At 38.7% G+C, this 14,107-nt stretch overlaps 1 protein-coding gene across 1 annotated transcript in view; it reads left to right on the top strand.

Annotated features, from left to right (window-relative positions):
* The window catches only part of LOC110534569 (zeta-sarcoglycan), a 323,045-nt gene that overhangs the window by 232,175 nt on the left and 76,763 nt on the right, over positions 1-14,107 (top strand). The window contains exon 3 of the mRNA XM_090187849.1: positions 11,076-11,177. Coding sequence (XP_090043975.1) covers positions 11,076-11,177 — 102 coding nt within the window. The remainder of the gene's footprint in view (positions 1-11,075; positions 11,178-14,107) is intronic.

Here is a 14,107-nt window from a genome sequence, read left to right as displayed (position 1 = left end):
TTTCATTATAGAGTAAGAATAACACACCTTATTGACTGTACTAAAGTATATGTAACAAGAATTAATCAGAAATACAGCAATTTGCTTCAATAGCTTTTATTTTTTCTATATCTTTGCATATAGTAATTTACTTGTGAAAAATACATTCCTAAAATTCCAGGTCTGCAATAATAATGACATAAAAACATCAACAACATGTATAATATAACACTCATACTGTACAGTACTGTGAGGGTTCTAGTTCTCATCAACATGTATAGTATAACACTCATACTGTACAGTACTGTGAGGGTTCTAGTTCTCATCAACATGTATAGTATAACACTCATACTGTACAGTACTGTGAGGGTTCTAGTTCTCATCAACATGTATAGTATAACACTCATACTGTACAGTACTGTGAGGGTTCTAGTTCTCATCAACATGTATCGTATAACACTCATACTGTACAGTACTGTGAGGGTTCTAGTTCTCATCAACATGTATAATATAACACTCATACTGTACAGTACTGTGAGGGTTCTAGTTCTCATCAACATGTATAGTATAACACTCATACTGTACAGTACTGTGAGGGTTCTAGTTCTCATCAACATGTATAGTATAACACTCATACTGTACAGTACTGTGAGGGTTCTAGTTCTCATCAACATGTATAGTATAACACTCATACTGTACAGTACTGTGAGGGTTCTAGTTCTCATCAACATGTATAGTATAACACTCATACTGTACAGTACTGTGAGGGTTCTAGTTCTCATCAACATGTATAGTATAACACTCATACTGCACAGTACTGTGAGGGTTCTAGTTCTCATCAACATGTATAATATAACACTCATACTGTACAGTACTGTGAGGGTTCTAGTTGTTACTCTCTCCTGCATTTGACCACAAGTTCTCATCAACATCACATCTTATTTCTTCTCTGGTGATGCATCTTGGAAAGTATCTTCTGGAATGTCTAAAACCAACCTGCAGACTTCAGGAGAAGTGTCTCCACACCCTGTCAGTCTTCAGGAGAAGTGTATCCACACCCTGACAGTCTTCAGGAGAAGTGTATCCACACCCTGGCAGTCTTCAGGAGAAGTGTCTCCACCCCATGGCAGTCTTCAGGAGAAGTGTCTCCACACCCTGTCAGTCTTCAGGAGAAGTGTCTCCACACCCTGGCAGTCTTCAGGAGAAGTGTCTCCACACCCTGTCAGTCTTCAGGAGAAGTGTCTCCACACCCTGGCAGTCTTCAGGAGAAGTGTCTCCACACCCTGGCAGTCTTCAGGAGAAGTGTCTCCACACCCTGGCAGTCTTCAGGAGAAGTGTCTCCACACCCTGGCAGTCTTCAGGAGAAGTGTCTCCACACCCTGTCAGTCTTCAGGAGAAGTGTCTCCACACCCCGCATTCATGGCTTCCAGTAAGGACATCTGGTCATGTGGATGGTGGTCATAAACCTTCCACCTCCATGCAGAGAAAAACTATGGGGTTTAGGAAGGGGGAGAACAGAGGCAGGAATAGTACTGACATCCTGGGATGTGCAGCAAACCAGTCTGACTGCACCAGAGTGGTGGAATGCCACATTATCCCACACAACAACGACGGTAGGGGAGTTTCTGGCCCCTCTCTCCTCCGCTGGTACAAGTTGATTATGCAGGTCATCCAGAAAATAACTGAGCCTCTCTGTATTGTAGGGGCCAATGAGTGGTTTGTGTAACAGCAAACCATCCTTGGACAGTGCTGCACACGTTGTGATGTTAACTCCTCTCTGGCCTGGGACATCCACTCTCTGTCCAATCACATTTCTTCCCCTGCAGCGCGTTTTTGCCAGGTTGAATTCAGCTTTATCCACAAAGATGAATGTATGTGCAGTTTGCCTGGCTTCCGTCTCCATTACTCTCTAAAATACAGTAAATCCATAGTTTTACAGTACTTTACATAATGCATAGCTGTGTATGTACCCTGTTGGGTTATTGAACAGACATCTTACCTGGACATATTGATACCTGAATTCTTTCACACATTCACCGTTTCTCTCAAAGGGTACAGTGTACAACTCCTCCCTCCTTATTTTATGTTTCTCTAGGACTCTGGCAACTGTTGTTGTGCTGACCATATTCACATTCCCAACAGTGATATTGTCTGCCAGCACTCTGTCCCGAATTTCCTGCAGTTTTATTGCATTGTTACCAATTACCATGTCAACATTGGCAATTTCCTGCACATCTGATAATATTCTGCATCTCCCTCCTGTGGGAGGAAACATTTGGATCATACTGAAACACACAAACCAATCAATATATTTCAAAATGTCAGTACATGTAAAAATTTGAACATACTGTATTGTACTGTAATATGTAGTTCAATTATCATTGAAGGATGCACATCTCACTGGGAAATTCATACTATTGATGAAACTGTTGAACGCTGCAGATTTGGTTGCACTCTTCAACTGGCCTCTCTCAAAGAGAGGCCATGGTTTACAACATGGTCAATAATTGTGGCCCTTGTCTCATCAGAGACCACCGCTCTTGGTCTTCCTCTCCTTTGTCCTCCACACATTCTCCCTCTCCCTGCCACTCTTCTATCCCCACCAACCTGTCTTCCTGGATCCATGTTTCCAAAAGAAATCATTCCGATGTCATCCTCTTTTGTCTGTTTGGAAACTGCAATCAGGTGTGTTTAGAATTATTCTGCTGAGATTTTCTATATGTTTCAATCTGCTTACTGCAGAAATGCACGACATTTGCCGTCATTCTGTTTTGAATGTGTTTTTAATCAACAGTTTTGGAAACAGTCTGTTAGCATTTGAAAACATGTTCTGCAAATATATAGTTTAACAGGTGGTGGAGTATGAATGAGAAAATATACAGTGGGGCAAAAAAGTATTTAGTCAGCCACCAATTGTGGACAGGTGTCTTTTATACTGATAACAAGTTCAAATAGGTGCCATTAATACAGGTAACGAGTGGAGGACAGAGGAGCCTCTTAAAGAAGAAGTTACAGGTCTGTGAGAGCCAGAAATCTTGCTTGTTTGTAGGTGACCAAATACTTATTTTCCACCATAATTTGCAAATAAATTCATTAAAAATCCTACAATGTGATTTTCTGGATTTATTTTCTCATTTTGTCTGTCATAGTTGAAGTGTACCTATGATGAAAATTACAGGCCTCTCTCATCTTTTTAAGTGGGAGAACTTGCATATTGGTGGCTGACTAAATACTTTTTTTGCCCCACTGTATATATCTTTTTTGGGGGGGATTTTGGAGAATGTGGTCATTGATGCATTTTGTGTGAAAGCAATGAAAAAGGATTCACAGTTTGGTCCACATACACTTCTGTTTCGCTGACTGTGTGAAGAGTTTTGACAATGTCAATTGAATGAAAAAAACTGTAACATGGACTCGGTACTGGTACCCCGTGTATATAGCCTGTGTGTATATCGTGTATATATCGTTACTCATTGTGGATCTATTATTACTTTTATTATTAGGAGTCTTACTTTTCTACCTTTTCTATTTCTGCATTGTTGGGAGCACGTCCCATTAGTAAGCATTTCACTCTTAGTGAAAGCATTCACACTTCTACCAAGCAAGTGACGAAACATTTGGTTTGGGACTAATAGATTCAACTTAATTAAGTTTATTTAATTTATAATGTAATAGATTCAACTGAATTAAGTTTATTTAATTTATAATGTAATATATTCAACTTAATTAAGTTTATTTAATTTATAATGGAATAGATTCAACTTAATGATGTTGATTTAATTTATAATGGAATAGATTCAACTTAATTAAGTTTATTTAATTTAGAATGGAATATTTATTTAACCTTTATTTAACCAGGCAAGTCAGTTAAGAACAAATTCTTATTTTCAATGACGGCCTTGGAACAGTGTGTTAACTGCCTGTTCAGGGGCAGAACGACAGATTTGTACCTTGTCAGCTCAGGGGTTTGAACTTGCAACCTTCTGGTTACTAGTCCAATGCTCTAACCACTAGGCTACCCAATTAAGTTTATTTAATTTATAATGTAATAGATCCAACTTAATTAAGTTTATTTAATTTATAATGTAATAGATTCAACTTAATGATGTTGATTTAATTTATAATGGAATAGATTCAACTTAATTAAGTTTATTTAATTTATAATGGAATAGATTCAACTTAATTAATTTAATTTAATTTATAATGGAATAGATTCAACTTAATGACGTTGATTTAATTTATAATGGAATAGATTCAACTTAATGAAGTTTATTTCATTTACAATGGAATAGATTCAACTTAATGAAGTTTATTTCATTTACAATGGAATAGATTCAACTTAATGAAGTTTATTTCATTTATAATGGAATAGATTCAACTTAATGAAGTTTATTTCATTTATAATGGAATAGGTTAAACAAGTTGTTTGAGAAACGGAGGGTTACGTGCCTCTACACCTGCATGGCTTGCTGTTTGGGGTTTTAGGCTGGGTTTCTGTACAGCACTTTGAGATATCAGCTGATGTAAGAAGGGCTATATAAATACATTTGATTTTAAATTTGATTTGGTTAGAGCTCATTTATTCACCTACATACAGTTTATTACTATATACAGTTTATTAGGTACACCACCCCATTCCCCAAAATGGTTCGCTCCTACTGAGTGTATGACTGATGGCCTGTAAAGGTCCAGTGGAAACCGTACTGAAGCCGAGGCATAGTTGAGTTTATTCACCTTCGTACAATATAGCAGGGGGTATTTATAGCACTCTTACCCTACGAGGTCTGGAGCATGCTGCTTTTCTGTTCTAACTGATAATTCATTGCCCCCACCTGGTGTCCCAGGTCTAAATCAGTCCCTGATTAGAGAGGAACATTGAAAAATTGCAGTGGAACTGACTTCAAGATCCAGAGTTGAGGGCAGAATAGGATCGATCAATACACAATATAGGTGAATTAATGAGAAGTTTTCAGCCTTTGTACTTTCATTACGTGTATGACATGAGACTGTAATAAAACTTGGTCCACATATTGAAGAGACTGGGGACTCGAGAGGGAAAATGTAAGAGAACTAATAACACTTCCTGTCTTCTCTCATAGACTATCTGGCTTTATTTGAAATAGTCCTGTAACGAAATGTGCTGCGTTAGATAAGCATTCTGGGAGGGCCATCCAAAGCTTCCCAAGGCCCAGCCACAAGGGGACCATGCAGGCTTTCAGGAGCTTTAAGTTAGCTACTGAAATTATGCCTTGGCTTCAGTACGGTTTCCCCTGGACCTCTAGAGGTTACCCGTCATTTTGAGAGCGAGAGCGAGAGAGAGAGAGAGAGAGAGAGAGAGAGAGAGAGAGACTCTGCATGTGTGCGCTGTCGAGTGCAAGGGGATTTGATTCGTTCCAATAAACTCCAGTGTGTGTCTCTCTTGTTGTGTGTTTGTGGGAAGGTTTTGTATTGCAGTCCTAGAGCAGAACAGCTTTTCTCTCATCCCAATCATTGCACTGTAAAACATATTGTGCCCCTTTCACTTTAAAAAAATGTAGGTAACTATTTGCATCAGCTTTTTAAGTAAATCCAACAAGGAGGATCTTTTAAGTATAATATACTTCGCTTTTAGTGTATTACACACTCAAATATATGAAGTGCAAACAACTAACTGGATTTTAAACTTAATTTTATCAGGTTCAGAAAATAATTATTTTTATTGACCTGCTTAAGTCCTTCAGGTCCCAGAACTAATGTTATACGTTTTGATATACTTAATGTAATCAGTTACAGAACTAATGTTATACGTTTGATATACTTAATGTAATCAGTTACAGAACTAATGTTATACGTTTGATATACTTAATGTAATCAGTTACAGAACTAATGTTATACGTTTTGATATACTTAATGTAATCAGTTACAGAACTAATATTATACGTTTTAATGTAATCAGTTACAGAACTAATATTATACGTTTGATATACTTAATGTAATCAGTTACAGAACTAATATTATACGTTTGATATACTTAATGTAATCAGTTACAGAACTAATATTATACGTCTGATATACTTAATGTAATCAGTTACAGAACTAATATTATACGTTTGATATACTTAATGTAATCAGTTACAGAACTAATATTATACGTTTGATATACTTAATGTAATCAGTTACAGAACTAATATTATACGTCTGATATACTTAATGTAATCAGTTACAGAACTAATATTATACGTCTGATATACTTAATGTAATCAGTTACAGAACTAATGTTATACGTTTGATATACTTAATGTAATCAGTTACAGAACTAATGGTATACGTTTGATATACTTAATGTAATCAGTTACAGAACTAATATTATACGTTTTAATGTAATCAGTTACAGAACTAATGTTATACGTCTGATATACTTAATGTAATCAGTTACAGAACTAATGTTATACGTTTTGATATACTTAATGTAATCAGTTACAGAACTAATATTATACGTTTTAATGTAATCAGTTACAGAACTAATATTATACGTCTGATATACTTAATGTAATCAGTTACAGAACTAATATTATACGTTTTAATGTAATCAGTTACAGAACTAATGTTATACGTTTTGATATACTTAATGTAATCAGTTACAGAACTAATATTATACGTTTGATATACTTAATGTAATCAGTTACAGAACTAATGTTATACGTTTTGATATACTTAATGTAATCAGTTACAGAACTAATGTTATACGTTTGATATACTTAATGTAATCAGTTACAGAACTAATGTTATATGTTTGATATACTTAATGTAATCAGTTACAGAACTAATGTTATATGTTTGATATACTTAATGTAATCAGTTACAGAACTAATGTTATACGTTTGATATACTTAATGTAATCAGTTACAGAACTAATGTTATATGTTTGATATACTTAATGTAATCAGTTACAGAACTAATGTTATATGTTTGATATACTTAATGTAATCAGTTACAGAACTAATGTTATACGTTTTGATATACTTAATGTAATCAGTTACAGAACTAATATTATACGTTTTAATGTAATCAGTTACAGAACTAATATTGTACGATTCATTTGCTGAATTTACTCAGTATCATAATTGATATTCTATGTGTTATTTACAAATGTTTTTCTCTCAGTTACTTGTGGTACTCAGGTTAGTAAAATGTCTTTAAATTGGGTTCCTACTACTCAAATATATACTCACAAATATACTTAAAAAGCTGATGCAAATAGTTACCTCAATATACTTGGGATAATTTACTACAAATGATTATTTCTATACAAGGGAATATGCAAAAAGAAGCAACAGTGTTCAACTTTAAACTTCCACACCTTTATTTTGAATGAAATAAATGTTATCATTTCTTCAAACTTCAATCTCAAATTGCCCCTTAAACCCTACTCCTTAGACATTCATATTTTGTAGTCTGTAAGCATTCTGGGTATAACTCCACCTTGCCTCCTAAAGTTACATCCAGATAGCTACACCTGACTACAAATCATTTTAGATCTTCACAACTGCATAAAGTTTAGGTGATAGTTGGGATTAGCACTTTGACCTCACATCTTGTACAGTTTGGCAATAACTTTCTGGTGGTCTGTGCGCCCTTTAACATCAAAGCAATATTTTACCGTAAATTAACAATATTTTAAACTTAAATTAACGATTTGTCTTAATAGACTTTACACAAAGCACAGTATGAACTTTAGCTCAAATACAACCTCATTCTAACTGTTTTAGATTAATCAAAACATGGGTTTTCAAAACATACATTGCACATTTGTTACAAAATATATGCCAAATTCTCCCTTAAACCTCACTCCATATCCACCTTGCCTCCTTAGGTAAAGTTACAGCCAGATAGCTGCACCTGACAAATAATCTCAGATATCCACTAGTGCATATGGAGTCATTTTTAAAACAAAGCTGTTTTTTAAACAGGAATGGACGATGTCTCTTATGACTTCACCTGACAAAGAGCATCATGTAAACTGTAGCACCTATACCACCTAGCAACTAGCTTTTCAGTTTACTGAGTAGGGTTTAGACCACAGTTTGTGAGTGGCCCTTTGAGAGTTCTCATAGATATCTTTAGATATCTCTGAAAACAAGTAACTTCATCTTTAGAGCTTGGACCCGTGGGGAGGTCCTGAGATCATCAAGTTCCAAGAATACTTTTTGGAACACCTCAAAGGGGTACCTTAGATTTAAGCCATAGATGAGGCCCATAAGCAATGTACATGACCGTGTAACGCTGGGAATACCAGCCAGGACCTCTGCTCCTTCGATGCAGATCCCATGCTCCAAATTCTGGTGCAGATCCTTCACAGTGAACACATTCATCACATGCTGAACGAGGTCCTCTCGGATCATGGTGTCGTCAGCATCCTGAGTGAAAAAATTAAGAAATAACAGACTAGGCTACTAGATTTCGTCGAAAATATGTGTAGACAGATCCAAGCTACATTCCAAGTTATAATTTGGTCCTTACCTGCTGCCTGGTCATTCCAGAGGAGAAAGATCAAGCTGTTCAAGCACAATTTAAGTTCAGAACTTGATCTAGCATGTCAGTCCAACACAATCATTTGAACGTCATATTTTTAAGTTGTTGTTTGTCAAATTTCGCAGCATATTAGCTTGGATTTGTGTTTGCAAATGCCAGTCTTTTACAACACATATAAATTAAGTATTATATTCAAAAATGTAAGTAAAACTAGAAACCTATTATTTTAAGTAAAAATCCTAGATTTTCTTTTGCAATATTTACTAAAACCGTGGGTCATCTTTTTACAGTGTGGAGAGCGGCAGCCCCTTAGAAGTGGAATAGCTCTTATTGTAGCTCAGAGGCAACGTGAGCTGACATTCTAATACAACACGATGTTTAGGATGCGTCCCAGAAGGGGAAGTGATGCGGAAGGAAGCTCTCCAAGAACTCTGATGAAAGTCAATGCGTTGATTTCAGACCCTGACAAGGTATTGCTTCTACGTTGGCGCTGAAAGGTCAAAAGATTTTCCCGGCAGAGAGGACACACAAACAAACTCGTATCTATGTCTCCTCATTTGTTCATTTCTATACGTCCCTCCAGCTCTTTCTCTTTTCTCTCTAAACATTGTTGGGTGAGAAATTCAGCCGAGAGTGAACATTAAAACCTTCCCTGAGAATGTTTTCCGTGGCCATCCATCAAGTGGAGGAGGGAGTATTATACTGTTCACTATAACCTTGTGCCAGGGATGGGATGTGAGCCCTAATGGCCGACTCCGCCAGTTAACCTTGCTGCGCTGGGCGATACAACATTATCAGCTTGACTTCTACTGAAGGACTTGGCAGAACACAGTCACACACACACACAGACAGACATGTAGATAATCACTCTTACACACACACGCTTACACACACATACACACACTCTCACACACGACGTGGATGGGGAAATATGTCATTATAACACAACATGGGAATCCAATATAACAGAGAAGGACATCATTATCCGAGGCCTCTGTTATTACAGAATTCCCCATCATTCACATCCCGGAGGAGTGTCTTCATTATCCTAAAGTCGCCTGCTTCCCCCCAGGATTCCTGAAGACCTTCGCTGTTCCCACCACTGTTGACACTAAGCTCCGCCTCTGCCACGCTAATCAGACTGATTTCATACGGCGTGTCTGGAAGGCTAATAGAAGTGACTTTGGCTGTTAGGTATGTGGTTAGCGTAGCTCTCTCTCGCTCTCTCTCTCTTTCTCTCTCCGTACCTGCAAGGCTCTCAGGCAGACGGCATTAGTGTGTTAGCGGCGCCGCGGCGCCTAGCCAAGGGGCCTGTTCTTTTTCTGACTTTTGTGTTCCCTCAGATTGAACACCAACCTGCCCGAGAGAGACGTTAATGTCTACAACCTGCCACGTCAAATCAAGGCCCCATGCCGTCGCACGCCGCCACCATCGCTAAACACTGTCAGGGGTGACGGGGCTAGACGAGAGAACGAGGGTCTTTAGCTAAGCGTTGGCTCGTCACATTAATGATTAATTCTGAATTATTCAGGAATCATCTTTATGTTTTGACGATTGACGGGGGGGCCGTACTCCTGCCTGAGCATGTTCCACCCTTGGATAGTTCTGCATAATGTGTTGGTTCTTTTTAATTCATATTTAAAAAAATAAATACATTATTTCACCATTATTTAACCAGGTTGGCCAGTTGAGAGCAAATTCTCATTTACAACTGCTACCTGACTAATATGAGTAGTCGCCTGCAGTTGTGTGTGTGTGTGTGTGCCTTTTCAAAGATGTGATTTTTCACCTGCATGCAGCTAACAGATGTACAGTATGTGAGGAGATGTGGGTGTACAGCAAGAGTGTATGTGTGTGTGTTGGGTTTGGGTGTGTGTATTCATGCATGTGTGTGTGTTGGGTTTGGATGTGTGTATTCATGCATGTGTGTTGGGTTTGGGCGTGTAAAGCAATAATGTTTGTATTATAGGAACTGCAGGCGGGTGTGTGTTAGTTTATTGAGGAGCTGTTTCCCTGTTTGACTGGCTTAATCACCATGGGTTTGAGCTACAGAACAGTCCTCAGGCTGACTTAACCCATTGAGTCCTGTTTGTTTCTATCTTTGGGGTGGGCAAGTGTTGTCGGGGGCTGTGTGAGTGTGTGTGTGTGTGAGTGTGTGTGTGTGTGTGTGTGTGTGTGTGTGTGTGTGTGTGTGTGTGTGTGTGTGTATGTGTCATGTGACATTTCTAACTTGGAAAACGTACAGTACTTTGTTGTTGAAAATGATCCAAATATTTAATTAAAATACAACTTTTGTTCCTTTGGATGTTTTTCTCTCCACTCCCTCCTCTCCTGAACAGTTTATTCACGGTGACTGAACTAACACTGGTTTTCTCTGTTTCACTGTTTGGACTTATTCTCTCCATTTTGTCTTTCTCTCTCTCTCTCTCTATCTTTTCTCTCTCTCTTCTCTCTCTCTCTCTCTCTCCCTTTCCTCTCTCTCTCTTTTCTCTCTCTCTCTCTCTCTCTTTCCCCTCTCTTTCCCCTCTCTCTCTCTTCTCTCTCTCCTTTCTCTCTCTCTCGCTTTCCTCTCTATTTCCCCGTAGGATGGAATGGGTAATCTTCGTGTAACCAAAGAGGGGATCAGGCTAGAGGGTGTTTCGGAGTTTTTGCTCCCTCTCTACGTGAAAGAAATAGAATCCAGAAGGGTAAGAAACACAACTCTCCTCATGTCCCTCATATGTAGCATCGTAGCACCCTATGACTCGCTATGCATGTCATATCCCTCACTAAGACACACCCTTCCCTTGTCATATCAACTGTCATTACTCAGTAGTGGAAGGTTGAGAAACAACCTTCCTTATGTCTCTCATATGAAGTATCGTAACCCCCTATGACACACCATATATTACCTCACTTGCACACATTGTATATAGACTTTTTCTATTGTATTATTGACTGTATGTTTGTTTATTCCATGTGTAACTCTGTGTTGTTTGTGTTGCAATGCTTTGCTTTATCTTGGCCAGGTCGCAGTTGTAAATGAGAACTTGTTCTCAACTAGCCTACCTGGTTAAATGAAGGTGAAATAAATAAATGAATAAAAAATATCCCTCACTAAGCCAGCCCATTCCTCATATCATACCAAGCGTCAGTGCTTACTCATTGTCATAAAGGAGTAGTACAGCACTATGCAATCCCACATCCCAGAGAATCTATCTGGATGCCAGGTCCCGTGTAAGGTTCCGTGTAAGGTCCCGTGTAAGGGGCACAGAATGATCATGGGAATGGACTTGGATGTGTGACAAATGACCAAATGGGCATCCAATGGAAATTACAATGATAGAAAAATGTGGAGAGAGACAGGGCTGTGATGAGGCACGCTGTTGATAAATATACCCCATGATGCCGCTCCCCTTATCACACACACACACACACACACACACTGGCTGCTGTCATGTATAGGTTACTGTGTGTCCTGGGCTGTTGGGAAGGCATTCTCCACATTTGCTCAATGCGTGTGTGTGATGGAGGGGTAGGGTTGTAAAGGCAGGTGCACATGCATATGCTTATTGCTTTACAAGGGAGTATGTGACAGTGAGAGTGTGTGGAGTGTGACAGTCCTGAATACATTACACTGATCTATCTACTCAAAGATCACCTCCATGTCACGCCATTTCTGGGTGACACAGAGGTCAACACTCCATCAGCCCTGACCTTTGAGGTGAAATGATGGATGGTGTTAGATATATTTTATGGGAATATCTTTCTTTGGCCTCCCATTGAAATCCTATGTAGTCGATATCTTACTTTAGAATATTTTTGTTTGCCTACTCATTGAAAGCCTACAAGATATCTTCTTGTATAACATCTTTGTTTGCTCTCCTATTAAAAACTTAAATGGAGGAGACATTCTTTTTTGAATATCTTTGTTTGCCCTCCCATTAAAGCCTATGAAGGAGATATCTTATTTTAGAATATCTTTGTTTGCCCTTCCATTAAAGCCTATGAAGGAGATATCTTCTTTTAGAATATTTTTGTTTGCCCTCCCATTAAAGCCCATGAAGGAGATATCTTCTTTTTAGAATATCATTGTTTGCCCTCCCATTAAAGCCTATGAAGGAGATATCTTCTTTTAGAATATTTTTGTTTGCCCTCCCATTAAAGCCCATGAAGGAGATATCTTCTTTTAGAATATCATTGTTTGCCCTCCCATTAAAGCCTATGAAGGAGATATCTTATTTTAGAATATCTTTGTTTGCCCTCCCATTAAAGCCTATGAAGGAGATATCTTCTTTTTAGAATATCTTTGTTTGCCCTCCCATTAAAGCCTATGAAGGAGATATCTTCTTTTTAGAATATCTTTGTTTGCCCTCCCATTAAAGCCTATGAAGGAGATATCTTCTTTTAGAATATTTTTGTTTGCTCTCCCGTTGAAAGCCTATAGAAGAAATCCAGTCATTCTGGTTCTTCTTAAGTGTGTGTAACAAGAGAAGGCACTAATTGCTGTTGAGGAAGTGACTCTGGCTTGTAGATAACCCCTATGAAGGAGCAGAGCTTCCTGTCAATAAATCAAAGAACTCACTGGCTTCTCTGCCGACTCTTCATCTATCATCAGACAAACAGTGTGTGTGTGTGTGTGTGTGTGCATATGTTTGTATCTATCCACCACTTGTAATGACACCGTGATCCCTTTCACATCGGGTCTGCACATCAAAGCAAACACTCTTATTTCGAAAAATACACAGGAAACATGCTGAATCTAACAACCCACTTTTCTCCCCTGAGGGCTTGTTGGTATGTGCCATTTAGTTTATGGCAGTTTTTTGGGTAGTGGGCATGCGCTTCAGAACTGAGCTAATCTGGGCAGTGTGGTTCCAAATATTATTGGCTAGCGGTGTTAGCCGTGCGATGTTAGCATAAGGCTCCAAAGCCCATGGTGAGACTGGGTCGCTGGCCTAGGATGTATTTGGGCCGTGGTGTATCCAGTCCGGTGTGGCCCTAACCTGATCTGGGCCCACCAACACAGCATGAGGGACTGGGACTTTGGCACTGACAGGGAGAGAGTGAGGGATGGAGGGAATGAGGAAGGAAATTTATTTTGAATATGCGCTGGAAGGGTTTGTGCGGTTTGTTTTTCCATTGCAGAGCCAAACAAACAGAATTTACAATTTGGTTCGATCACTTTCGGTTTGACAAATAAACCTCTATGATATATTGTTTAGGGTTTTCTTGCCGCCAAAGCTTTAAAATGACTAGGTTTTTCACACTTGGATTGGAAGCCTGATTGGAGGCGGCGCTCCTAGTGGCCGGAGACTTTAATGCAGGGAAACATAAATCCGATTGACCTCATTTCTACCAGCATGTTACATGTGCAACCAGTGGAAAAATAATTCTAGACCGCCTTTAATCAACACACAGAGACGCGTACAAAGCTCACCTCGCCCTTCATTTGGCAAATCTGACCATAACTATCCTCCTGATTCCTGCCTACAAGCAAAAACTAAAGCAGGAAGTACCATTGACTCGCTCAATACGGAAATAGTCAGGTGACGCGGATGCTAAGCTACAGGACTGTTTTGCTAGCACTGACTAGAATATGTTCAGAGATTCTTCCGATGGCATTGAGGAGTACACC

This window comes from Oncorhynchus mykiss, chromosome 10 (assembly GCF_057628025.1).
Source record: "Oncorhynchus mykiss isolate SJ-2025 chromosome 10, ASM5762802v1, whole genome shotgun sequence".
NCBI classification, from domain to species: Eukaryota; Metazoa; Chordata; class Actinopteri; order Salmoniformes; family Salmonidae; genus Oncorhynchus; species Oncorhynchus mykiss.
Note: the sequence above shows the minus strand (reverse complement) of the source record. Positions and strands in the feature narration are given on the sequence as shown.